Source organism: Zophobas morio, unplaced genomic scaffold, assembly GCF_036711695.1.
Source record: "Zophobas morio isolate AGI-343-1 ecotype UQ-CSIRO unplaced genomic scaffold, CSIRO_AGI_Zmor_V1 ptg000017l, whole genome shotgun sequence".
NCBI classification, from domain to species: domain Eukaryota; kingdom Metazoa; phylum Arthropoda; class Insecta; order Coleoptera; family Tenebrionidae; genus Zophobas; species Zophobas morio.
The window spans coordinates 9,371,885-9,399,857 of NW_026972122.1; the positions used below are offsets into that span (position 1 = coordinate 9,371,885).

The 27,973-nt window shown below is 35.5% G+C and overlaps 3 protein-coding genes across 4 annotated transcripts; 2 read left to right on the top strand and 1 right to left on the bottom strand.

The window, feature by feature from the left end:
• The first annotated feature begins 1,330 nt into the window (after positions 1 to 1,330).
• LOC135130393 (folate transporter 1-like) lies at positions 1,331 to 5,403 on the top strand. Of its 2 annotated transcripts, XM_064057770.1 has the most exons (4): positions 1,331 to 1,904; positions 1,966 to 2,457; positions 3,474 to 3,678; positions 4,662 to 5,403. In XM_064057770.1, exons 2-4 carry the CDS (start codon positions 2,128 to 2,130, stop codon positions 5,384 to 5,386), a joined length of 1,260 nt encoding a protein of 419 aa, XP_063913840.1. In that variant the 5' UTR covers positions 1,331 to 1,904; positions 1,966 to 2,127; the 3' UTR covers positions 5,387 to 5,403. The 2 variants fall into 2 exon arrangements, with proteins under 2 accessions (XP_063913840.1, XP_063913839.1); XM_064057769.1 differs by having other exon boundaries at positions 1,331 to 2,457.
• Positions 5,404 to 12,171: 6,768 nt separating this feature from the next.
• On the bottom strand, positions 12,172 to 14,059 carry LOC135129909 (ankyrin repeat and SAM domain-containing protein 6-like). The gene is made up of 3 exons (XM_064057176.1): positions 13,621 to 14,059; positions 13,359 to 13,568; positions 12,172 to 12,656 (listed from the first exon to the last, which is right to left on the bottom strand). The coding sequence occupies exons 1-3, from the start codon at positions 13,874 to 13,876 to the stop codon at positions 12,172 to 12,174; spliced, it is 951 nt and encodes a 316-aa protein (XP_063913246.1). The 5' UTR covers positions 13,877 to 14,059.
• Positions 14,060 to 19,824: 5,765 nt separating this feature from the next.
• On the top strand, positions 19,825 to 27,676 carry LOC135129910 (uncharacterized). The gene is made up of 5 exons (XM_064057177.1): positions 19,825 to 19,897; positions 19,956 to 20,097; positions 23,723 to 24,124; positions 24,389 to 27,560; positions 27,617 to 27,676. The coding sequence occupies exons 1-5, from the start codon at positions 19,825 to 19,827 to the stop codon at positions 27,674 to 27,676; spliced, it is 3,849 nt and encodes a 1,282-aa protein (XP_063913247.1).
• The last annotated feature ends 297 nt before the right edge of the window (positions 27,677 to 27,973 follow it).

Genomic DNA, 27,973 nt, shown 5'->3' on the forward strand with positions numbered 1-27,973 from the left:
AGGCCGCGCATTATCGTGCATATATGTAAAATTTAGCCCAATCTAGGCTCCATAGGGCATAACATGAGATTCCAAAACATCGGTAATATACCGTGTAGTTGTTAAACGAGCCCCTGGTAACGCCACCAATTCAGTATGACCGGTGTAGGAAATGCCACCCCAAAACATTATAGAGCTTCCTCCAAAATTCACTTGTGGAAGAATATTGATAGGCAAATATCGCTTACCTCAGGTCGTCTGTACATCGGCATACGGCGATCTGAGGAATACAGGCAAAAACGAAATTCGTCTGCAAACAGTATATTGCTCCAATCCTCGACATTCCAATGCTGATGATTTAGCGCAAATTTTAAACGCGTTAACTTGTGTGCCCTGGTGAGCAAGGGTGCTTTTACAGGTACTTTTGGACGCATACTAATTTCTCGCAAACGATTTCGTACCATTTGAGTACTCAGCACCACATCTCTTTTTGGAGCATTTTTGCTGTGCAGTGTCGCGACCTGAGTACTGTTAAGCGCAAAAATCGGTCGTCTCGTTGTGATGTTTTCCGTTTACGACCTTGTCCTAGTCTTCTATTCATGCTTCCAGTAGTATGGTACTTTTGCATTAGTTTAGAAATGGTCGAACGATCAACGCCCAGCAGATTGGCCACATAGCGTTGGGTCTAACAATCTTCAATCAAAGCTACAGCCCGAATGACCGCTTCTTCGATGAATTACGCGTGATGCGATTAGGAACATTCATTATAAGCGAAAATGACGTTTTCATTTCAAACATTTCACAAACATGTGATTTAGAATTGGATATAAGGGTACCATGATAAGATATTTTCTTTCTTTTAATAGATCCACCAGTTACAAATGATAAGGAACTTTTTTTTGCGTAGATGAAACAAAATTCGTTCTAACTAATATAAGGCATGTTTTTTAGAATTTTTTTTAAATTTTTTCAGTTGTTATTAACAAATTTGAAATGTTGCGTTAATTTTTGTGAGGTGTGTATTATAGAATGCAAAAATGATTGTTTAACAGTGACACGAAGTCACTGACAAGTCGCAAATCTTTTCAAATGTATAATATACATAAAGCCTACAGAGCAAAGTCTTTCTTTATAATGGAACATATATAAAAGGTCATTTTTAAAGTCCACAGTTCGACCATTTTTAAAAATGAAAGTTTTAAATTTGACAAAAGATTTTGTAGCGAGGTATACTCAACATACTGACAAATAGTTGAACAATATTTAAATTTATTTATACAAAGTACACATAGTAGACAATGATAAATAAATATTAGTCTTGTCGTCTTGCATTCAACTAATGTTGTGTGATTCCTAAACTAGTGGTAGCCTTTTATCAACGTCTGAAATACTAACATGTTGCGCAATCTCTGAGATGATCTGCAGAATCTGATGCTCCAGACTCTACACTAAAATTTTAGTTCAACATTCTCACATACAGCTTTAGTCTCAACGAAATACTTGCAAATACATATTTCATAATGTAAATTATTCCACTTACATGTAAACTGAAATACTTTTAATATTGAGTTCACAATGCACACGATACGAATATTACCATAGTGCCAATTACCGACGATAAAAGTTCGTACCTACAATTACGCCTGCTTACATTAGTTAAAAGTAAACTGCGATAACGAAAACCATATTACACCGAGTTCTATATCTATAAAACTGTGTGAAATTCGAAAAGTTTGTTTTTAATATTCTTTGTACCTGTGTACTTTGTGTGGTGACAATGCTATTTTTACAATACATCTTAGAAAATGAAATCTCTTCTGACATGAATGTATGTATTAAAATAATGAACGAGTTGTAATTACAAATTTCGGACAAGTAAACACGAAAAACTAACGTCGTGTTGCAAGCAACAAGCAACATGCGAAGTGCGTTATGCTTCAAAATAATATAAATTAATCGTAGTCCGCTGATATTAATTTGCCGTAGATAGGGGGAAGATAAGCCAAGATAAGATATTACTCCAAATTCCGAAGATTAGACAGCCTCAGTCAAAAACTGCAATGTAGGTACGTGTTCACAAAAAGTGATAATATCATATGTGATAGTGAGATGTGATGTTTCTTGAGTACTTAATTAAAAGTGAATAAAATGAAAATAAAGTGGAAAAAAATTATTCAGTTCAAGTGGTTTAGGCGTCTCTACGTTTTGTACATTTTCGGATTTATTGTGAACTTCAGGCCACCACTCCCATTTTTCTACGAATTCCTTAGAACCGACAAAAATTTTACTGAAGATGAAGTTGCTCAGGATATTTTGCCCGTATTTTTTTACAGCACTGCGGTACTTCTATTGCCGGTGTTCTTTTTGATGGAATTTCTTAAATATAATCCATTTATTATTATTTCTACGCTTACTGGTATTGTGTCTACATGCCTCTATATTTGGACAGAGAGTTTGGTTGAACTACAAGTTGCCCAGGTATGTATTTTTTTTAAAGTTAAAAGTAGTTACATATTTGTTAATGATTTGAGTCAATCTTGTATACCAACGCAAAGATTGACAATGTAAACTTAAAAGAATGAACAACTGGAAGGTTCTGTATTCTGTACTCACAATAGCTTTTCTTACATAAATCAAGACTATCCAATCTTAATATAAATGATAGATTCTTCTATTTATAGGTTTATTATAGATAGTTGTTTTTATTTAGATCACTAGTTCCAAAGTTGAAATAAGCTTCTTGAGCACATCCTCTGATGTATTATGCGTTCATGATGTTTTCGACGTAGGGTTGGTCATGAAAATCCACTAAATTTGTTGATACAGAATAACCAAAATTCCCTCAATTACTGTAACAGTAAACAAAATGATTTCCGATTTCACCTTTAAATGGTCCAGCTTTCAACACTATTTATTTCTTTGCACATCTCCCTTCTTCTATGAAAATAGAAGCATCTACTGTCCACCCTCATGGGCAATCAGATCACTTGAATGGTAATTAATATACAATGTTGTACGAATTCAGAGAAGATAAGTGTTTTACGGCGAATCGAAAATTCCATCTTTAAAATAGCCCTATTATTGCACAAGATGTCTCTTCCACAACAAGTTTATCATAAATGCCAAAAGCCCTAATTCAGTAGTTAGCTTCAATCAACTCAACCATCAAAACTATCTATTACTTTGGTCTCGCATAGCTATACTTCCAGTTTTACTTGTGTACAATATTCTGCCCTCGTAATGCTGCGATGTCGACGGATCATTTCATTATTTTGTATATTTACTATTACCACGCAAGTCCGAACACCCAAGGTAACTTGGTACAAAATGCATCAAGTTCTGACTTTCTTAGTAAACCTTATGCTGTTAGACTATGTCAATTTTTTTCTATAAAAAAACTGCAAACTCTATATAAAACTTAAACTTTAGTGTTCTTTAAAACCCTCACTTCTCTTTGTTTTCTAGTTTCTATCAACAAAAAATTTAATTTTCAGGCTTTTTATGGATGCATGACAGCTGCAGAGGTGGCTTATTACGTATCTGTTTACGCCCATGGTGACATAAAAACTTATCAAAAATTGACAGCATGTGTACGAGCAGCCCCGCTGGTGGCCAGACTTTTTTCGACATTTTTTGGCCAGCTGCTTGTTTCAGTAGCTTACTTAAGCTATGAAAAACTTCACTACTTCAATTTGTCAAGTAAGTCAACTATTTTTCATCTGAACATTTATATGTACCTAAGAGTTAAATATGAAAGTAAAATGTGTTTGGTAACTGCAATTTATTTATGACAGTATACATTAAAACAATACTAACAATACAAAAATAACCTCTAGAGGAACAAAGAACTGAGACTGCACAATGTAAAACATTAATTTATTGTTGCATTGAAGAATGAAAAGTGTACTATTTATTTATTTAAGAGGATTATCTTATTAGCTAAGTCATTGTGACAATGTTAATATGTTTAATTTAATGCACTTAATATGTTATAATATTTACATACAACTCGTTATCTCTAAGCATACAATTGTTGTTGGAAGTCTAAAACAAAAGTTGTTGATATGTAATAAAATATTATCAAATCCACACAATTTGTTTATAGTAATTTTATAAAATTAAATGTAAATTATTAACTGCTGTACTTCTCGATTGCTACTGTTACATAAAAAGGAAAACGTCAAATAATCAGTAACATTTTCATAACCATAAACAAGGGTCTTCCTCCTCTACTTATCCAATAATGGATATATTTTATTTTATTGTTGAGTTTTGGCCAATTTATTTAAATTTTGAAACTTTGTGTAGCTATATTGTTTAAAATTTTAGAGGTAAAATATTCAGAATACTTAGAATCACTCTAATTTTAGGTTAGGTTTAGATATTCTATTACATTATCCAAAATTAAACAAATTTTTCACCGAATACTCCATACCTATTATTAAAAACTGATAACAACTGTCAAGATGTTGTAAATTCTATTTTGTGGTTCTCAAAGATGCAATATAACTATAAATCATCTAGTGTTGAAATTAACTTTGATAAACAAGAGTGACACATCATTTGTTTGTTACAAGGGGTACAACTGTATACCTACGTGAAAATACAGACATTAAAAATACTGAGAATATTTTCTTACTGTTAACTCTCAAATGCTTCTTATTTGTGTTTCTACTTTCCAGGTTTCATTATTGCGACGATTTTAAATATCTTCTTGCCGCCCATTGGAAATCAAAACGCAGAAAACTCTGAAAAAGTAGAAGAAAATCAAACCAAAATCACTTCCATTTTCTCGAATCTCGCTCAGGCATTTCCCAATAAATACGTGATAAAATGGTCAGTTTGGAGTATCTTTACGATTTGTGGATACAACCAGTTCTCAATTTACGTCCAACCCCTGTGGCAATACATACAAAAAAGCAATGGAACGTTTGTCTACAATGGTGTTTTGGAAGGAGTTTACACAATATTTGCCCTCACCGGAACCATCCTTGGAGGATTTGCCAACTTTGACTGGAAATTCAAAGGAGATTTAATTTTGTCGATGACGTCTCTAGTGGAAGCGTTTATGCTGATTTTTATGTCTCAAATTACCAACTATCTAGCGTTAAACTGTATGTTTTACGTAATTTTAGGATTCATGTATCATTTTATAATGACAGTATTAAGTGCTGAAATTGCTAAATTTTTGAAAAAAGGTTGCTTCGGGTTAGTTTTTGGTGTGATAGCACTGTTGGGGTGGGGACTGAGTTCTGGAATGGTGTGCTTGTTTAATGACAGAGTTGGTATTGAGGTTAGAGACTATCAGGATTTGTTAATGTGGTACGGTTTTTACCATCTAGGCATTTCTGTGGCGTTTATGATGGTAGGGCTCACTTATTGGTTTGCCAAACATACGTATCAATAAACTTTTTTATACTTTTATTTTGTTTGTTACATTTAAGTAATCTTCCCTACAATTATGACGTATTTACTATCTACAACTGAGTTACTAAAAGTTAATACATTGGTGTTATTCGACGTTAACATTTATATTTGATTTTAAATATTCATTTCGGAAAGACCTGTGACTGATATTAGCACATATAACTCCAAACAGTAGGTAACTGTTGTTTTTGATCTGACTGGATTTACTGGGTTAGATTTTTTTAATTTGTACTCGTGAAATATATGTACATAATACAAAAGTGTTACCCAGAGTGTTACCCAGATTTATTGCGGCATTTAAACTGAGCTTAAACGTTGATCGATTTTGAAAGAAGGAGTCTGAAACTGAAGGTGTATTTTAAGTTTATCTCGAATTATTGTTTTGATTTCGAACGTATTTAATATGTGCCCTGTTGTGTTTATTGTACATATATATGTGCTTTGTTTCATATGGTGTGAGAGTTATCTAGGTCCATGATATAATCTTGATACTCAGTTTGATTTTAATTCAACTTCAATTAAAGCATAATTTAGCAGCATGTAAATTCTTGATATAGTGTGGCGTAACGAAAATTTATCTGGTTTGCACTGAATCATCAGCAACTCATCAGAATTTCGGGGTTTCGAATTTCAGATTAATTCGATCAATTTCGAACAAACTAAAATGAAGCAAAATTAAGCAAACCTTCAAATAGTTTATTTCCATGTATAATTTGTAAGTTTATTGCGGGAATAGCGGTAGGAAGAGTGTTGATACAAAAACAAAAACAACAAGGGGACTAAGTTCGACCCCTGTGGGGTCCCAGAAAATGAAATGAATTGTTTAGGACTAAAGCTTCTGTACTTGACAAATGAAATTTTACCGATAAAATATGAGATTAAAAGTTTCAATAGTCGCTGAGCTTTTGCAGGAATCAACAATGATTGTCCATTACCACTAATCACTACAGTGAGGAGTAAAGCTGAGAATACAAAATTGACTCGAAAGTCTTGGTAAAATCGGAAAGTATCGAAATACCTGTCTATAATTACTAATTAGTCCTGTGATTTTGCTGTCCTTTCTTAAAAATAGGACAAATGTAACCTTCTTCCAAAGTGAAGGAGAGACGGATTTCTCAATTATCTTATCACCTCGCAAGAAAATGCGCGTTATCTTTAAACAGGAAGGACAGAATTCAATTCCATCAATACTCGTTGTAAAAAAATCCTTGGATTTAATTTAAAATTAAAAAAACTTTACCCGTACTCCATAGGTTTAGAAGCAATAAACAAAAAGCAACAATAAGAACTTTAAAATTATTTATTTAAAGGGAATTAAATGATTCAAGAAACAATTCGAATTGCTGAACTGAAGTATGGAGTGGACTATACAAAGCAAAAATAAATAAAGTTTGACAATTATCCATAACCATTCTTCGGAACAGGGTTGGTTATTCAAGCAAAATTGACCTCAGAACAATAACAATTTTTGAGCAGCAAAAATAACTTCACTACTTCTAGACAAATCATTGTACTCCATAGAGTAGTCTTTACGAAAAACAGTATAATTCGTGGGAAGGAGTTTACTACAAAGAATATCGCTAGTAAGCCAAGATTCTATGAGAAGAATAAAATCATAGTTATTACTGTTATTGGCTCAGAGATTGTTCTAAAATTCTGCGTACAGTTACAAAAAATGCTGTCTGAAGAAAAATTTGGAGGTTTAGCAGAAGTAGAAATACAAGTTATAGGTCTTAAGTTTTGTACATGCAAATTATAATCGGGAAACTGAATCAGTTTAAAGAAAGAATCTTAGAAATGCCTGTAATATAACGGATTTTTCGATATTTAAAATCTAAAGCGAGTTTAGCACTGAATTTGTTAGGAAACCATGATACTGTTACGTTGAACGAGTATTTGAAAATGGGCGTGGGTAAAATCAACAATTTATTTCTTAGTAACTCAAATTTACACAGTGATTATGTACAGAATAATTCCAACTGGAATGGATTTCACTAGACTCTCGGTCTTCCATTGTCTGGACTTCACTGACTGCTCCCGACGGTGGTTCTCATATACGCATATACTAGAAAACCCATAGGCGTCGTACCGGGGCGGCGTATGGGTTTATTTCGTAACACTGCCCCCTTCTTGGTTCTGATTGTCCCGATCAGAAAGATCGGTGGTGTCACTGTCGTACGTAATGAGGCAACCGAAGTGAACAATCTTCATTTTCGTCTTCGGCCCTTATCAAATCCTCTAAACGACATCATTGATCCTCGTCACTACAGTATATTATAAAGCCATACCAAATATTTTGCCTGGAACCCTACCGAGTTGTCCTTAAGACCGTAACGTGTCTCCATTCCACCACTCGCCACTCTATTCTTGTGGTGCAGCATTTCGTGAACGCTCGGCAGCTTCTCCTGTAAGCCATCGTGGTAGCCTTTGACATTCTTCCTGTAATTGTTCCCTTCTTCGGTCACTGGGAAGGGACCTGCTGTATCTCCTGCCGTTCTTCCAAAAGGCGAATCGACGTTCTAAGGTTGCATCGGTCCCCTCGCCTTAATCTTAGGTCTTTTAACCGCCCCACAGAACCAGCTCTCGACGTCTTCCCGGTAACGGACCCAATAGAATCTCTCCCTAACTTTGGAAAGCGTCTTGTTTATTCCACTTGAACCGCCGTTGTGCATTTGTTGGTTTTAATATCCGGAACCACCAACTGCATAGTGATATTCCTTCCATTCGGACTTTACCAGGCTCGCTTAAGAAATCCGTTCTCAACACACAAGGAGCCCCACTGAGCCCATAACGGCTTGAGAGAAGGTGACTCATCTGATATTTCCCACCAGTCAAGCCGTGCTATCCCATCTTCTTTCCATCTGAGGAGCGGCCCAATATCCATGTTTTCCTCCTGGTCTTTTCTAAACCAAGCTGTAGTCCATTCATCGTCTTGTACAACTAGTTTCTTCCTGCGGTTGACCCGTGTTTTGCTCTGAGCAACCTCGTGGCAGTGTTTGCAGTTCTGACAGGTGATCAATTTTACAGGTTTCTCTTCAATACAGCGCTGATTCAGCTTGAACTCTTCATTTCCAAGACGTAGGATTTCCGTCATTCGATGAATTGTCAATCCATGGTGGCTAATCAAACCCATTCCCAAGATGAAGTCATCTTCCATGCTAGCCACGAGGTCCCGATGTCTTATTCTCAACTGACCAATACCAATTTCCACCCATGCTTCGCCCATGATCGGCGTCGATTCTTCAGTTACACTTTTCAATCTGATCGTTTTGGGTATAGGTCCTAAAACTTCAGCTTTCACGAGTCCTTTACGTACAATTGATACCTCAGCGCCAGTATCGATGGTGCTGCTGGATTTTCATGAATCTACCTTCATTCTTCCGTCTTCGAAAGAGACCATCTTGATCGGTGACTAAAAATCGGCGTGGGTAAAACTCAACAATTTATTTCTTAGCAACTCGAATTTACACGACTAACTATACAGCGATTATGTACAGAATAATTCCGATTCGATTGGAATGGATTTAACTAGACTCTACTTCTCTCATTGTCTGGACTTCACTGACTGCTTCCGACGGTGGTTCCCATTTAACGAACGACGCGTCCTTCTTGAACAGTCGCCATCACCGCTTCTAGACTTATTCTGGAGCACCCATCGCGACTTCCGCTTCCGGGCTTTTCTTTAGCGAACGACGTTCGGCCGCTGTCACCGATATCATCGCCGCACATACTAGAAAATCTATAGGCGTCGTAACAATATCAACAATGTCATTAATGAAATGGAGAAAGAGCAAAGGACCGAAACTGAATCCTTGAAGCACTCCAGCTGGTGGTCTTATTTTAAGATCTTATGATTGATGCGATCAAAAGCCATAGAGAAGTCCATATATACGCAATCAACTTGTAAAACTTATTAACGATAATTTTTAAACATTTCTAAGAACCGGGATGACCACTAGGTCTTCCCGGTTCTATCATAAACTATTACGATACAGCTTAATTAAGCTTTTTGTTGTTGTTTCAAGTGTTTCATAATTTTCCATGTCCGACTCCTAAAAAATATTGATAGACATCAAACAATCAAAAAGAGAAAAATCATCTTCAATTCCACAATTCTAATGTCGAAAATGTGCGGAATTAGAAATTCTATGCGAGTGTTGAATTACTGAAAAATGCACAAGAAAATGAGAATCTAAAAAACTGAGTAAATGTAAAATATAATAATTCAGTTACTCATTGTTGTGAGAAAACGAAACACGTTTAAAGATTCTCACCCTAATATATATAACGTGTCTTTCGAGTTTAGTTCAATTAAAAATGAAATCAACTTTACTTCTGTTAATAGTATACTTATTTCCATCAAAATCCGAACACCGCGAAGGACTTGAGCCATTTTGTTCAGATTGTCTGATCCGAGTCATGGAATAAATAGTTCAAATTGCAACAAAAACCATTAACGTTATCTTTTTACCTTTTGAAAACAAAGTTTAGTCTAGCAGAATTTTGCTTTGCTAGTTGATTTGCGTTAGTTAGAAAATTTTAGAGCTATCGTGTGGAAAACAAAGTGAAAAATGCCAGGACGTTGTGAGCCTGTTCATTTTCATCAACTGACTGAGTTTGAAGAAGTGTTTCAACGGCGTTGCAGTGTTGGAGGAGGTGGTCTAAGGAAGGAGTGCATGAGCGAATTCTTGGATCTGGTCGTCTTCAAAGATCGTCAGCACGCGAAGATCGGCATCTTCGAATTGCTGCCCTACGAGACAGACGTTCTATCCCTTGTGCAATTGCAACTGATTGGATGGGTGCGTTGGAGCATAGGATCTCAATGTCATCAATTTATCGCCGAATAAGGTCGTTTGGGTTGCGTTCATATCGACCATTTCTTTGCTTCCCATTGACACCAAGACATCGTGCTCGTAGGTTGCAATGGTACAATGAGCGAGCAAATTGGGACCACGAATGGAATCGGGTAGTGTTCTCAGACGAATCCCGGTTTTGTCGTTGGGCTCACGATGGACGTAGGAGGGTGAGGCGATTACGTGGAGAACGCCATACAGCTCTCACACAAGGCGTGATGGTTTGGGGGGCAATAACACAGGGTAGCAGGCAGGTCCCCTCCAGTTTTTATTCAGGGAAATTTGAATGCAAGAGGACACATCGATACAGTACTGGAGCCGATTGCAGTTCCTTACCTCAGAGGGTTAGATCGACCCCTATTTCAGCAAAGCAACGGCAAGAGTCACAACGGAGTACCTTCAACAACATAATGTTGAAGTTCTCCCCTGACCTGCTTGCTCAACAAATTTGTCACCAATCGAACATGTGTGGGATATCATCGGCACACGTCTAGGTCACTTGCAGCATCCCTCGAATAATTTAAATGACCTTCGTATGCGCCTTCAGGAAGCTTGGGACGAGATCCCACAGGACACCATAAACCATCTTCTTTCAAGCATGCCTCGCGAGTAAATGACTGCATTCGAAATCACGGTGGACCCACACATTATTGAATAAATTTTTTATTTCACAAGTTTTAGGCCTGTTATTTTAACCATTTATTTGGTTCGATTTAATGCACATTTGGTGAAAGTTTAAGTTTTATCAGTCAACTAATTCAAGGTGTTCGGATTTTTTTGGAAATCAGGATATATATTTACGATGTATTTTCTTCCTTACTGTTTATGTACCTAATAGCGAAAAAAATTTTACAAGAAGTTTCTCAATGAACTATCTGAAAAGTTTATAAAATTTACATCTTTGTCTATAATTCACAGTTTGAAATTCATAAACAAACAAGTAAAGAACTACTGGAACACAAATTAAAAGTTGAAATAAACTTAAAAATTCGATACAAAAATAGCATTCCGTCTACATATATATCTGTTAAACTAATTAAGTCCAACAGAACCCCTAGTCCAGTAAATTTTTACTACCAAAATGTGCATAGTCTAATGAAATGTAAGTTGTAGTTGTTGTCTATTAATTACGTATAATAATAATTACGAGTAGTTGAAAAACAAAATTCTTATTTATAAAACGTGTCTTTAGTTCGTTATACTTTGTTCTTTTTTTACTCACATGCTCATCTAAATATACCTATCTATTTCTCTTGCAAATGTTTATGCTTGTGTAGATCCCTGGTACGAGATTTTACTGTGACTTTTTAAAATATGTTCACCCAGTTATTATACCGTCTTCAACTCCCCCAAAGCATTTACGAACACATAAATAACTACAAGATCGTTTTCCGGGTTGGAACCGTGTAAACTGAGTTTTTGGACTCAACTTTTCGCACACTTTCGTAAGTGGTATCTTCAGGAGCAGGGTTAAGAAAAGAGTTTCGCCTCTGGTATAGTTGATACACTGAATTACCGCGTTCTTTTGCCTTATTCTTAACCCTGCTCCTGAAGATGCCAATTACGCAAGTGTGCGAAACGTTGAGCCCAAAAACCCAATTTACACGGTTCCAACCTGGAAAACGATCATGTATTGATTCCGACCGTGCAAGCCTCCGAAATTACATAAATAACTTCTGAAGATAATGAAATATCACAACATATTAGCTTCTAAAAAACTATAAAATTGTAATTAAAAGTAGTTAACCACTGAAAATGCACCAGGTACTAAAAATAAACCTTGCAGTCATGTAAAATAATTTATTATTATGTAAGTCAACAGGCAATTGATTAAATCAAATTATAAAAACAGATTTTTTTAAAATCGAAACAAAACAATACCATAACTGGAAACGCAAAAATTATACAAGAATTAAACATAATTAGGATAGCATATTTGCGGCGATGGCAACGGCGAGACAAAATTCGAAGGTGTGACGGCCGCATTTAAAAAAGAGTGGTAAGCCATAGGAGGACCAGGACTAATAAATTGCGATGGAGTAAAATTCGAGCCGAAAAACATTTGTGGCATAAACTGTGGAGTAATCGGCGTGATCCTTGGTGTGCAGACCATGCTTGGAGTTCGCGTATTGGACGATTTCCTACCCATAGCCTCCGGATATGGAGTTAGTTGTAAATGGGGACTGTTCTGATTGTGAGAAGTTATAATAATCAAAGGTTGTGGTCTTGCTTTGGTTTTGTCAAAGTTGGTCTCGACGCTGTTATGTCGTGTATGTGCAATATCGACAGCAGTCTTTCCTAAGTGATTTTTTTTATGAATGTTGGCCTTAAAATTCAGCAGTTTGGTGATTAACTTTTCTTTTCCCAAAGCTGCAGCGAACATTAATGGTGTGATACCTGAAACAGAAAAAACGGGAAAAATAAACAATTGTGGCTACTTTAAAACTATAAAAATTTAAATAATTATTAATCAAAAAACACACCTGTCTAACAATATTTTTTCTCTCTTTTTAATGAAGAATCAATTTTAATTACAACTGCAAAATCGTCGCCCTGAAATTTAATACTGTCAAGTCAAAATTTTTCTACGTTAACCCTATTTAAAATGATGATGATATCTATGATTTATTAATCGACCTCAGTTTAATAAGTAAGTAAGTATAAAACAAAAATATTGCACTTTAGAATTCCATGAGTGAGCGATATTTATGTGGAGGTTTTACTTTTATACTTTTAGCGACTGATGAACGTGTAAAATATATTTAACAGTTTTAAAGTATCTTATTAATCCAAAATAGGTTCAACGGTTAAGAGATAAAAGAACGAGTTTAATTTCTGATGAATTTAAAAACAGAATTGCGTATGTTGGCATAAATTTTTCACTTTATTAATAATAATACAATAAATAACGTTCATGAGAGTATATTTTTAAATGTAGGTATGTCTAGGAACCGTAATTATCTGTGAAAACTAAAACTGGTCTCAGTTATGAGTTAACATTAAAATCCTCTAGGTTATTTAGTACTAAACTAACCTACTAAACCCCAATTAAAGAAATAATGTCAGCATACAAAAATAAACGAAGTTTATAACACAAACCTGTCAATGGTGCCGCTGCATTCGGATCAAAAGATCGCTCCAGTAAATATTTAAAAATATGGTTGTGCCCATACAAAATCGCTAAAGACACTGGCGAAAACAACCTCTGCAAAGACTGCCTTGAAACGCCCCCAGTGAGCAAATGGTTTAAAAGTTTTTCCACAACTACGATATCGCCACATGTCACACTGATTAAAAATGCGTTGATACCTAAAATTTGGGACCATTGATGACTACAAGACAAAACGAGAAACGAACTCACCAAATTTATTTTTCTTAGTGGCATCAGCTCCCTTGATTAATAATGTGTCCACAGCTAAAGCGTTTGCATTTCGAATAGCCATCATCAGCGGTGTCCATCCTAGATAATTTTCTGGGTCCAGTTTTTGCTTACTTGCAATTATTTTATCAATTTCCTCCAAATTACCCAAAGCGGCAGCATAATGAAGCTTTGTGTTTTTGTCGTCGTCAATTATTACCACTTTATTTTTTCTTATAAATTCTTCGTTTGAGGACATCGTCGAAGTAACTCGGTCATGTATACAGCAGCACGGTCTAACTACCACTGTGTTCTTTGCTTCGATGGAGAGTTGAGAATTTTTTTGATTGATTCTTATCAAGTTTTTTGTTAAGCCGAAGTAACCGATAGTGGAATTTACATTAAAGGATTTGGTTTGGTATCGTCTATCTGCAAAATAGCCTTAAAATAGGCGATAGAAACGGAGGATTTAGTCCCGAAGAATGTAAAAATAGGCATTTTAGGCCAGTTTTAGAAAAAATTAATTTTACTCAATGCCAACGTCTGGTTTTCTTTGCGAGGGATTTTAATCATTAAAATTTAATAAATAATAATAAAATAAATCAGATATTTTTCTAAATTTTCGAGAGAAAATGTTTAAGATCTTGCTACCCGGTATGCTTCTGTATAGTGAACCAAGAGCTATACTCGTCCAAGAGGTATAAGGTTATATGACCATCATAAAAGTAGTTGACCGCAATTAAATACCCCCTTTGTGTGGTTAGCACTAAGCTTACCGGTTGGCAATAAATCGTCTTCTAAACATTTCTTGCTCACATTTAACAGGTAGTAAAGAAATAGTGGAGTGGTGGATTTTCATATTTAGTGAAAGCCGCCCCTGAACGAAACCACAACAGCCGGTCAAGCTGCAGTGGACACGTTATTTACGACCCTAAAACCTTTTCTATTCTAAACAACTTAACTTCGACACAATGGGATGATTTTATGATGGCCATATAACCTTATAGCTCTTGGTCCACTATAAAGTACCTTACAGCTTTTTAACTGCCATTTCACCAGTGTTGGGGACAGATACTTTTAAAAGTATCTAGATACAGATATAGATATATGGAAGATAAAAGTATCTAGATACAGATGGTTTTCGATTTTTTCGAAATGTATCTAGATACAGATACAAGATACTTTTTGAAGCTTTGGCGAATAAAGTAACTGAAAACATGTTTATGTATTTTTTTATGTATTGTTTAATGATTTTTTTAAAATTAACAACATTTCGAACGTATTGTCATTAAATTATTTATTCTTGGTGTCAGAATTTGGTTTCCGCTACTAAACACTCGTTCCATAGGTGCAGAAGAAGGGATTGTGGTATTAAATTTAAAAAATAAACCTTTTACTGTAGCATGGTTATTTAAGACTGAAAAATCTTTTCTTTTTTCCTGCAAATAGGCCATCGCTTCGCTCTTTGATGTGTCGCAAATTGTGCAATATTTATTACGTACGCTTAAAAAGAATTTTTTTTTGGTTTTATTACCATACTACAGTGTCCAAATTGTGTTTGAGTATATCTAAAAATTATCTCCAGCATTAAAATTAATATTTCAAAAGAATACGGGGAATGATTATTCTGTGCTGAAGGTCTGTTGTCGGCAACCTGTCATAAATTATTATTCGTCAATATCGGATTACGATGTTTTTATGACCATGTCCGGTAATCGTCTATCCCGGTGAGGCAGGTATATACATTTTAGGAAGAATTGTTGGTTCCGTTTAATAAGGCAAAATAAGTCCAATTTCTTAGAAATGTATTTAAACCCCCTATAGGATCAAAGGCTGCCTGGCAGGCCGGAATCACCAGAGTGCAACTTTAAATTTTCAGATTTTTGTTAAAACTCATTTTATTTTAATCTCGTTTCACGATTTCTGAGAATATATCACGATAAATTATTCTACCGAGAGTTGTAAAAATATTAATCTTGTTGCCCAAGATTTACACTTAAACATAATCGGCACATTCTAGGGCAAAACGGACCTGCCAAGCCCGCCTCGCGTTAGGTCCAACAATGAAAAAGTGAAGAAATGACACATGTGGCAACAGGAAAAGATGCTAATTTGTCTGAAAAATAAAGATATAAAACAGTAACAAATATGCGATTTATGCGAGAGAAATGTATATATGGAACATTCGATTAGTCGATTACAGAACTAATTTGTGCTAATTGAAAAAATTAATCATTATGTAACACGCAATTATTATTTTCTCAAAATAATAACATACCTTAAACAAATATTTTTACTATTAAAATTACTCTTATTTAATAACACAAATACAACCAGCGGGCCTACCGGACCCGGGTTGCTCAGGTACACAGATAAAATGCATTGCCCCGGATAAGCGTAAAACGCAGTGAATAGTGAATTGTGGTTTATGGTTTTTAAAATACCATCTTACCATGGCTTAGATTTATTACCCCTTAGGATTATATTTAAAGATATATAAGTACTGAAGGCTACAATGTAGGAAATTATAGTATTTAAAATATGCAAATTTCCGTGACAAAACACTATTAGTGGACCTCTAACCTCTATTTTTGTTTATGTGACCAAAATCACCAATATGAAGTATCAAAAATTGCTACTAGTATAATTCAACTAATAACTACTGAAAAAAAAGTGATATAAAAAAATGTATCTGTATCTGCGCCATTAATTTTGTATCTAGATACAGATATTTTGTGCTTAAATTCGATTGTATCTAGATACAGATACTAGATACCCAAAAATGTATCTAGATACTTTTTTTAGATACAAGTATCTAGATACTGCCCAACACTGCTAATAAGTGTAAAACAGTATTGCCGTTAGTATCCTGAGCATCAGGATCTGCTCCTAACATCAATCGAAAACTTTTTCTTGTCCTAAGTATGCAGCAAATGTTAAAGGATATTCCTACCAATAAACATATCTAAAAAGTAGATCGTACAGCGATGTTTTCAAAAACCAATGCAAGTAAAAAACCCGTTACAGTTTGTCTCGGCACAAACATTGACCCATTCGTGATCACGTGAATCCAAACGAGATAACTTTTGATCTTCTGGAATCTGGACACATAAAATTCCTGAATATTAACACCAGAATCCAAAAGAGACTTCACCACGGAAGGAAACTATAGCTATGTGTAAAACATTTTCACCTGAAGAAACTCGGATGATCGATGAAACAAAATATCAAAATTGAATACCATAATATTCATCCGACATGTAAATGTCATTGATGAGTTTTGGGTAAAAACGTAATAATCTTTTAGCTATGTCAGCATGCAAAGAAGTTGCATTTAGTAAACACAAATGCATAATGCTTTCTCCCAATGCCCATCTTTCCTTAATTTTCCAGCAAATATGGCGATACAGATGATAATCTGTAAACAATGTGTTATTTCATTCTTTAAATGTTATTCTTTCTGGTTGCAGCTACTTTTTTGATACTCTTCTTCAGTTACTTCTGGTCCTTCATCATCAATCTCGAATTCGTCGGGATTTTCCTTTGTTCGCTATGGTGGCAGCTAGAATTGATATGATGAATTAGAGGTTTATTTTTCTTTCTGAAAATACAAACCAGTTTGTTGCGGGGTCGTTCTTTATTCCTCAGCAACCCCAAATCAGATATTGCAAAATACTGACCTGCTCCTTTGTCATACAAAAAATGTTCCACCTACAAAATGATAAAAAATGATAACGATAATATTCTACTAAAAGTTTATTTGAAATATATTCGCCTTAATTGCATGGTGCAGTTCGGCATATTGTTTATTTTGGGTTGCTCGCTTCTCTAATTCCACGAGGAAACCTCCTAAATATTGTTAAAATGCGTATTAATACTTACGTCATCGTAAACTTGAGACACATAATTCTTTCTTAAAATTGTTTCCTCAGGAATTAGTTTCTTCAACGGTATATTTGCCACAAGAATTGCACTGCATAATTCATAGTAAAAATTTTTTTTATCGTCTTCACTATGAAATGAGGAAATTAAAGTTTGCCTGTATCTTTAGTACGATTTGTTTCATGCATGTCAGTATTTTCATGTTGAAGAACGTGGCATGAAATCTACAACTCACTTTATTTATTTGTTTATAAAAAAAAAACAATTTCTAAAACACTTTCACAGTTTTAAATTTCACTTTACGAAAACCCGACACGAATTCATTGATACAGGAAGAGAACTCGAAAAGAAAGTTGTAGGAGGGCTTGGTGTATTTAATACATCAAAGCTCTTCCTAGAAAAGCAAGAGACAAATTGTATTGGGGCTTCTAAAAGGGTGTTTCAATTATTTATCTGTGCAATAAAATTTGTTTGTTCATGGTTTATGCAGCAACACAAATTTGGGCTCTTGAATTGGCGGCTTTTGCTAATGGAATTCCCTCGACTCTTTACTCGGGTTAGATTGTCTTTCTTTATAGTAAAGGAAATATTATCAAATGTTACCTTCAAAAGAAGTACCTTATGTGCTTTGGAGTTTAGAAAATTCAGATTTTAGAACAAAATAAGCAGAAATTTACTTTCTCTGCGTATTTTATTCTAAAATCTGAATTATATGCAAAAAAAATAAAATAGGCAGAAATAATTGCAAAAAAGGTACTCGGGATCAAAAATAGGCAAATAACCAAAAACAAATAGGGCTCAAATAAAAGGATTTTCACAGATACAAATTTATCTACAATTTTCATGCATTTGTCTACAACTAAAATTAAGAGCCATTTGCCCTAGAATTCGTTCTTTACTAATTACGAATTTAATCATACTGTGGTGACCGAATTTGAATCAAATTTTCGCGCTGAAATTAATTAACAGCGGCGCGAAATCACATTTGAATAATTTTAATTTGAAAGAAAAAATTCAATAAAAAAAATCGTTAAACATCGGCAACCATATGCACGTTAGCGCTTGGGGGTAGTTCTGCATGTTTAGTTAGAGGGCGGTAGTCGAATTGGTAGAAGAGAGAGGCATGTTAAAAGCATGGGGAAGATTATTATGTTTTTGTTCGGTGTAGTGGACGCATAGTGAAAAGACGCTGTAAGTAGCTAGGTTAAATTAGTTGGTTTGGTAGTTAATAAAAGAGAGGAAGCTTTTGTTAACGATTATCAATCGTAACACCGATAACGTCAAAGTTTTCCCCCAACACGTGCACCTAATTCTTGCGGCCTTTTAATCGGAAAAAAGTGCGGACTTTCGTCCAACGCGGATCACGTGGTGTAGATTTGTTTTGTTGTTTGTGAATTCACCGATCAGGTTAGTTTTTTTTAATCGTTAACTCGTGCTAACACAATTTAACAATCAGGAATATTTAAATAAACCACTTGCTATACGATTTCATGAAATTCACTTAGTCAAGATAACAACCTTTGTTTACAAGTTATAAATAAGTCTATGGATGCATATACGTAAGTGTTACATTATAACACTTCTTAATTCTTCACACAAGATTGCTAATAATTAATTTACGGCAGTTAAATTAACTAATTCATACCGTGGACTGGCGGGGGGTTAAAATAATTTCTTCCCTTAGGCAGTTATCATCGTTATCATCTTTACATCACTGAGGCATGTCCTCGCAACGCCAAAGATTGATTACATCACCGAGACGCTTTTTCCTCGCAACGTTAAAATTCACATAATCGAAGTATTTCCTCGCAACGCTAAAATTTACATCACCGAGACGCTTTTTCCTCGCAACGATGACTGGATATTTTTGTGTTTATTTATTATCTGTTTGTTGGGGTAATCAGTTCGTAGTATTATAAACTCTCAAAGTAATTAATATTGTTTTTTAAGTAACCAAGCACTTGGATCATAACATAATTTGACATAATGTAAACTCTTTGTTTGAATCGTTCATAAAGTGTGGCAAGTATTAATCTCATGTAAATTTTGTTAGCTATGCAATTTTTCACCTCATACAATATTTTTCTATCTCACAATTTTAACCTCAGTAATTGAATGTTTCCATCGTATAAATTATTTGATGTCCAATCTTAATCTCACATAAGAGTTATTTGTTGTTTAAAATTTCACAAGATTGTATGGTGAATTTAAATGTTGTTTATTGCTCTTTTTAAAATTTGACACTTGTTCAGTTGTCATTAATATCAGAGTTATAAGAAATTGAACATTTAAAAATGGAATTGAGGTAAAATAATACAGAAAAACATGGCAGAAGCGGACTGCTCGGTTCCTAGTCGGGCTGGCGAGATTTATCGTGTTACTAGTACAAAGGATACAGGTTTGGATAGATTCAGGGGCGGTCGCGATGTTGTAACGCTATCAACTTCTGTTCTTAGTCGAGACCCAACTGCTCGTATGGCACGTCCGTAATAGAGAGATGCTTTGCAGTAGGCTTGCGATAGATAGAATCACCGTCGTGGGGGGAGAACAGTCCCGACCTGTAGCCCCAAACTCTGCTTGTGCTAGAACACCCTTATGGTTATTTTTGTTGTGCTTTTGTTAACTGCCATAACTCTAAATTTGACGCCATTTGCCCGTAATAACTTGTGTATTTGCATTCAGTTACCTTAGATCAGATTTCGCTTTGTTTATTAAATTTGTGATATTCAAATATTTGCATTGATTCAAAACATCAACGTAGGATTTGTACCTGTTTGGTTTCCCATATGTGTATGTCTGTCAACTCGCGGTTGTCTTTTTCTTTCATATTTTTATGTGTTTCATTTGCGATGTATTATATGTGGGTAAATAAACCATAGGGAGCTTTTGGAGCTGAGGAGTGAATGCGAGATGCCAAGCCACGTGTTGCCCTCGCTCGCAGCTCCTTTTCCTCCTAGACAGGGTTGCGATTTTTAGCCCCCTCCCAAAAATTTTGTCTATTATTTCTTGCGCTCTCGACTCACACGCAGTGTATGCTCACTTGTATGAAGGAACGTCTTCCCGCCACTTTTCAAAAAAAAAAACACAACGTAGGTTTCCATTTTTTTAGACGACCACAGCCAAGACCAAATTTTGAATTTTTGAATTTTTCCGGGCTGTCATTTTTTTTAGTGTCAATTTAAAGGCGGGAAGTTTAGGTGATCACAATACGGTCTCTCTTTCTATTATATTGACAAATATCAAATAACCATTCCAAACCAAAATGCCTCAAAGGTTTTCGATAGGGTTTAGTTCTGGCGATCCAGTTGGTCACCTCATAATTCGCACTTCTTGTTGCCGCAGCTATCCTATTGTTGCCCGACATGTACAACAACTTTATGTCTATTTTCTAATGGCTGGGCTGATATCAGTGGGACATCTTTGATAAATTTTATTTTCACTACACCAGAACCAGTGAATTTGACGGATTTTTAAATTTGTTAAAGGGGCCGTCATCTATAATTAACTTTATTGAAAGTGATGCTATTTCAACATTATCATATTTTGCATAGACATTTAAAAGCAATCGACTTTTTATCAGAAGATGGAGTATTTCAATTGTTAGAATATCTTAGCAGTGGAAAGCAATTCATGTTCCACGAAGTACAATGGACAGCACATGTATTTAACCCGAAAGTAAAAGACAGATTTTTTAACTTGAGTGAAGAAGAAGACCAGAAAGCAGAAACATTTATAATCAATTAAGTACGCTAGAATAGCTGGATTAAATAAGAAAAAAGTTCTAAAATATATACGAGATTATTGTGTAAAACAAACCCCTTGGAGTGACAAAAATATTTGGCAGGCTGCAACTACCATGGAACCACTAATCTGATGGAAAGGATTAACAAAGAGAGTAAAAAGTAACTTGAATTATTCCTAGCTTTCTGGCTTTAGCAGTCGCTTGTAAAAGAAACGGGAGCTCATACCTACTTCTAGATAAAGAAAGAAAACGTAATCGTTTAACCGCGATTCGAACTAATATTTAGTCTTTATCAACCACAATTTAAATTTACTTTGAAAAGTTGGAGAGAAAATTGTATTACAAATTAAAAGTGAAGATGAGGAGGAGGATAAACAGAAAATGAAGAAGGGAAGGAGGAGAAAACGACGAAGACGAAGAAGAGGAAAGTAGCGACAGCGAATATAAGAACGACGGTAGTGCAAGTGATTTTTAATTCAATTTTTATTATTATTTTTTTTAATTTATTTTTTATTGAAGAATGTTACTTTATTTTTATTTATTGTATAATAAATGTGACAGATTCCGTTAAAAAAAAGATCTACATGCTATTCGTTGTGTTGATTACCTTTTTGAAGCGATAATTCACATTGATAATTGACAAATTTACAAAACTACACGACGCTTTACGTGAGAGCATTTTGGTCGATCTTATTGTCTAATATTCTGTCAATAGAGGAACATCACCTATTACCGGGTATACTTTTTACTTTCCGAGCGTAAGCTACTTAATTGATATTTGAAATCAAAAATTATTTGCAAAGATCCCAAATATAATTTTTAGTAGCACAGTCTCTAGTATATTTCTAATGTACGCATTTCATGCAGTTTGAGCGTGTCCCTAACTCACCCACAACATCTTCATAATAAAGACTATTCGAGAAAAGACAAGCAGCATCTTCTTTGTCTTCGCCAAATGAAGACTGTCCCCTTTCTGCAAGAAATACTTTGGTTTCTTCTTTTCATCCTATTTCTTTTTTGTTTTCTGTTTCTTTCTTTTCTCTAAGTATATATCTAGTTTGGGATTTGTACTCCCATCAATAAAAACTTTACGTTTCATTCGCATTTTGGAAGTTAAGGATTTTTTTTTCTTTTCTAAAACCATTCACAGCATATTCTAAAGTAGTAACCTTTAGGGGAGAGTTGCCTAATTTGGACATGTTTTAAATCTTTTGCCCAGGCAATCGATGTTGACTCTGGCCGACGTTTGGGATATTTTTTTTATTAATCCATTTTTTCACGGTTAAAATGGCGGGGAATTTTATTTTTTTTAACCGTAGAGTTTATCTTCAAATTGAACAAGGTAATTTGCTAATAATTCTTCTTCATTTTTGGTAAAGGTGGAATAGTTCTCCCCATCACTTGTTTATATTGTTTGCTATTTTATTTTCTTTGTTTAAGTGTCTTTTTAAAGTAGCTTTTGGCACTCATTAAACGCGAACTGACCAGACCGACAGCCATTTCAAGATCCTTCTGAGCCCAACGAACTAAAATTATTATTAAAACATCATGAAATCAAGAAGTTTATACTTTTTTTTACAATAACAAAGACGGTATTCTTCAATTTTACTAATTCAGTATTTTAATTATAACTACAGCTTTTGTTTCACAATAACAGATGTCACTAATATAGTCAAGTAACTCTTCCATATATACAGTTTCAACACATCTTACGTTGAAATTCCATCTGGTTGGTGTCCTCTTTGGTAATCTTCACTACGTTATCCAATTCAGAAATTTTATTAGGAAATTTTGAAAAAAAAAGTGAGAAAGGCATGTAGGTTAGCAAAAAAGATTTTCTCTTATTTTTCTTGCTAAGCAGCTTTTTCGATAATTAAATTTAACTCTTCTATTCTTGCTTGGACTCCTTCAATTTTTCTACATTTTTTCAAACATCCAACGAATTTGTTTGGGCGTCTCATTGACCAATTGACCCCATGGATGAGCCGCTACTGGTAGCATAGAATATCCTGACTGGTAGGAAACGATTATTCAAGACACCTGTGTGGTACCACCCGAAGTTCTCGGCTGCTCGGCTCTCGTCGGGTGTTCGGTACCACCCCCAAATTGATTCATCACCGCCCTCCTGGACGAACGAGTGGCGGACATAGAGTCACCAACAACCCGTCAACGGGCACGCGTCGCAAAAACACATAAATACTTTCATCATATAATATACATATTGACATGTACATAATATCAATAAATCGTTGTTAAAAGTGCACGTCGTTCCACAATTAATAATCACTACAGTTTCCACATTGGTCCTTCGAGCCGGATATTAATACCGCGACTGTATTATTCGGAATTGAAACGCGACGCGTGGTAGTGACGTTCCGTGGTAGCAGTGGGCAGCATTTCTGAAAAAGGAAACACCACCCCATGGAAGAAGTTTTCAACTAACAAATTCCGTGGAAGCAGTGGGCAGCATTTCTAAAAAAGGAAACACCACCCCGTGGAAGAGGTTCATTCAGCGATCTCCGTGGCAGCAGTGGGCAGCATTTCCGACAAAGGAAACACCACCCCGTGGAAGAGGTTCATTCAGCGATCTCCGTGGCAGCAGTGGGCAGCATTTCCGACAAAGGAAACACCACCCCGCGGAAGAGGTTCATTCAGCGATTTCTACGGCAGCAGTGGGCAACATCTCCGACGAGGAAACGCCACCCCGTGGAAGAAGTCGTCATTCAGCGATTTTCGCGGCAGCAGTGGGCAGCATCTCCGACGAGGAATCACCACCCCGTGCAAAAATCTCAACATCGGAACTAGGGCTTCAACAAGAGGGAGTCAGTACACGTTAAGCTACACTCTTATCGTGGACGAGTGTAAACCATTGAGAGGAGAAAGGTTAGTGGCTCTTTTGTCCTAAGATTTCCCTTTTTATCATATTCGCACGGCTAGCTTCAACGCGTATTTGTGTATCTATACATTTTTGATTGGCTTTAAGGTTCATTAATTATTCAAAAATATGTCTAAATTAGATCAGCAAAAAAGCAAATTGAAAACCATTGATGATAAATTGAAACGAATAGAGGAATATGTACAGTCATATAGTCCTGGGGTCAGTATCAATCAATTAAAAGCACGATTATCACTTCTTGACGGAATTAGAAACGATTTTGACGAAACTCAATACCAGATAGAGCAACTTGAAAAGGGGGCCGCAGAAGCCTATGAAGGCTGCAGATCGGAATTTGAAATTCGTTATTGCGATGTTGTGTGTCTTATAAACGATATTATAGAAAAAAGTCTCGCGGTTCCGGTTCCATCGACTTCTTTATTGCTTAACCCTACGGACGGTAAAAATCCACGAGATTCTAATGACAGCATGCAGTTGAATCTACCCGTTTTAAATATCAAATCATTTAGCGGCGATTACAAAGAATGGCTAAATTTTGAAAATTCGTTCAAATCGGTGATAGATGAGAATAAGGCGTTAAATAATCGTCAGCGATTTCAGTATTTAAAGTCTTCCTTGCGCGACGAAGCCTTGCGTACCATTGAATCTTTAGTTATTAACGATGAAAATTATAAAGAGGCATGGAGATTACTAACTAATCGGTTCAAAAATACTCGTTTAATAGTGCAAGATCACGTAATGTCCATTTTAAATGCTCCTAGTATAAACAAGCAATCACCATCCTTATTGCGGGCTCTTGTCGATACGGTGGTGTCGAATTTAACATCTCTAAAATCATTAGGAATAACGGTGGACAAATGGGATGCATTACTTATTCCTGTCATTGTAGAAAAATTGGATTATAGTACAAAACGTGAATGGCAACTTTCCCTCGATAAAGATGTACCGACTTACAAACAGTTTATTGATTTTCTAGAAAAACGTTGTTTAATGTTGGAATCATTAAGTTATATGTCGAATAATAAAACATCAAATGAAGGAAAGGTTTATCATAAACAAAATAATTATTTCAACAAATCAAAGACTGTTTCTCACATAACCACTAATAAAAAACAAGCATCTTGTTCAATGTGTAAAAAATCATCTCATGTAATTTTTCAGTGTATAGATTTTTTGAAAATGTCAATTCCCGAGCGTATAGCGCAAGTTAAACGTCTTAAATTATGCATCAATTGTCTCCGAGAAAATCATCAGGTTGCTACATGTCGTACCAGTCATAAATGTCAAGCTTGTAACAAAAAACATAATACGTTAATACATACAGACGAAGCTGACGCCGATGAAAATAGTTCAGTAACTTTAAGTAATCATTCTTCTAGTTTATTAAAATGCTCAGATTCCGTTTTACTATCAACGGCTATAGTTCTTATTAAAAATGCTAAAAATGAATATGAAACTTGTAGAGCTTTGTTGGATCCAGGTTCTATGTCCAATTACATAACTGAACCGATGATTAAAAAGCTAAAATTGAGCACGAAACAAATAAATATTCAAATTAAGGGTTTAAATGGAGCGGCAAGTTCTTCTCAAAAGCAAGTTTTAGATGTGGGTATAAAATCTATTTATAATGCGTACTCAACAAAAATAAATTGCATCGTGGTGAACAAAATAACCGAAAATCTTCCGTTAGTGTCTATCAACCCCTCATCTTTGGAAATTCCCAAAACCATAAAACTAGCAGATCCCAAGTTTTTCGAATCGGGTACAATAGATCTTTTGATAGGAGCCGGCCTTTTTTGGAATTTACTTTGCATAGGCCAATTGTCCTCGCCGGGCAGTGGGTTAATATTTCAAAAAACACATTTAGGGTTTATTGTGGGAGGCCCTCTCGGTACCATAAACTTACCGACAAATTTTACAACATGCAATATTTCCATATCCGGACCCGACCCCGGTTTAGAAATACAGGCAAGAAAGATTTGGGAATTGGAAAAACCAGTAATTACGGCGGATTACGATAAGAATGCGTCTAACGAAGAAGAAATTCTTTGTGAAACCCACTTCCGTGAAACTGTCCAACGGGACCATGACGGGCGATTTATTGTACGGTTGCCCATTAAAAATAACAAAATAAATATTGGTAATTCACGAAATGCAGCTCTCAAACGCTTTTTCAGTCTTGAAAGGAATTTGATCAAAAACCCACACGTTAAAACAAATTATGTAGATTTCATGTTAGAGTACCAAAATTTAAATCATATGGAATATTTAAGCCAACCACCCAACGACAACAATTGCGTTTATTTGCCTCACCACGCCGTGCAAAAGGAGTCTAGTACGACAACAAAATTAAGAGTTGTTTTTGACGCGTCGGCAAAAACTTCAAATAAACAAAGTCTAAACGATAATTTGCTAGCTGGGGCGGTATTACAACAAGACCTATTTTCAATAATAGTACGCTTTAGAACATTTCAGTACGTGTTAAACGCTGATATAGCGAAAATGTATCGTAAGATCAAGATACATCCCAACGATACGAATTATCAATTAGTTCTTTGGCGGAATCATCCATCCGAACCACTAAATACGTATCGTCTTTTGACATTAACATATGGTACCAAACCGGCAAGTTTTATTGCTACGCGGTGTTTGAAGGAGCTAGCTGATCAAAACCAAGCTAGGTACCCTGTCGCGAGCGAAATCATTCGTCGAGATTTTTATATGGACGACCTTTTGACCGGAGCTGACTCGATCGAAGATTTAACTGAAATAAAAAATGATGTAACGGCCATATTGAAACAGGGTCAATTTGAATTGCGAAAATTTCAGTCAAACGAACTAAGTGTTGTATCTAATAATGATAATTTCCATGATTCGAACGTACAATTGCATAAGGATAAATTTACAAAAATTTTAGGTTTGTGTTGGAACCCTACCGTCGATAATTTAAGTTACGAGATTATACTGAAAAATATACCTAATAAAGTAACCAAACGTGCCATACTTTCGGTAACGGCCCAAATATTTGATCCGTTAGGGTTGCTCGGACCCATCATAATGCATGCTAAATTAATTTTGCAACGTTTATGGACGCTGAAACTGGGTTGGGATGAATCAGTACCTGCCGATATATATACGTCTTGGATTACCTTTTTAAGCAGCTTGAACCATATACGTCAAATTAAAGTGCCGAGAAAAATTATACCCGTCGCATTTTCCGACCTTATCGAAATCCACGGTTTTTGTGACGCTTCCCAGCACGGTTATGGGGCAGTGTTATATTTAAGAACTCGTAACCCAAATAATAATAATTATGAAGTCAATTTAATATGTGCAAAATCAAGAGTAGCGCCTTTACGCGATACAACCTTGCCACGTCTCGAACTTTGTGGCGCTTTACTGCTATCACGGCTAGTAAAAGGGGTACGACATGCTTTAAATTTAAATATTTCACGACAATATTTATGGTGCGATTCTAGTATAGTACTTGCATGGATAAACACGCAGTCGAGATCACTAAAAACATTTGTGGCAAATAGGGTCTCTGAAATAAACACACTAACAGAAGTTTCTGATTGGAAACATATATGTGGGGAACTTAATCCAGCAGACATATTAAGTCGAGGGGCATCACCAATCAAACTATCTAGAAACGAATCGTGGTTTAAGGGTCCCCCATTTTTGAGCAAAAACGAAAGGCAATGGCCAATTTCGAAAATAAACCTATCTAACATTGATACGCCGGAAATTCGAGTTGTTTTAACAGTTAGCACTGAAAGGGCAGAATTACCAATCTTTACTCGATTTTCAAGTTTCAGTAAATTACAACGTGTTTT

What these genes read in the sequence shown, in the direction of transcription:
- LOC135130393 (XM_064057769.1), top strand. Translation starts at nt 2,128, where the DNA reads ATGAAAATAAAGTGGAAAAAAATTATTCAGTTCAAGTGGTTTAGGCGT. An exon ending in TTGAACTACAAGTTGCCCAG is followed by an intron (nt 2,458 to 3,473) that starts GTATGTATTTTT and finishes TTTAATTTTCAG; the next exon opens with GCTTTTTATGGATGCATGAC. An exon ending in TCACTACTTCAATTTGTCAA is followed by an intron (nt 3,679 to 4,661) that starts GTAAGTCAACTA and finishes TCTACTTTCCAG; the next exon opens with GTTTCATTATTGCGACGATT.
- LOC135129909 (XM_064057176.1), bottom strand. Translation starts at nt 13,876, where the DNA reads ATGTCCTCAAACGAAGAATTTATAAGAAAAAATAAAGTGGTAATAATT. An exon ending in CACTAAGAAAAATAAATTTG is followed by an intron (nt 13,569 to 13,620) that starts GTGAGTTCGTTT and finishes CCCAAATTTTAG; the next exon opens with GTATCAACGCATTTTTAATC. An exon ending in TGCAGCGGCACCATTGACAG is followed by an intron (nt 12,657 to 13,358) that starts GTTTGTGTTATA and finishes TTTCTGTTTCAG; the next exon opens with GTATCACACCATTAATGTTC.
- LOC135129910 (XM_064057177.1), top strand. Translation starts at nt 19,825, where the DNA reads ATGGCAGAAGCGGACTGCTCGGTTCCTAGTCGGGCTGGCGAGATTTAT. An exon ending in TACTAGTACAAAGGATACAG is followed by an intron (nt 19,898 to 19,955) that starts GTTTGGATAGAT and finishes TTCTGTTCTTAG; the next exon opens with TCGAGACCCAACTGCTCGTA. An exon ending in TGTGCTAGAACACCCTTATG is followed by an intron (nt 20,098 to 23,722) that starts GTTATTTTTGTT and finishes TTTCTAAAAAAG; the next exon opens with GAAACACCACCCCGTGGAAG.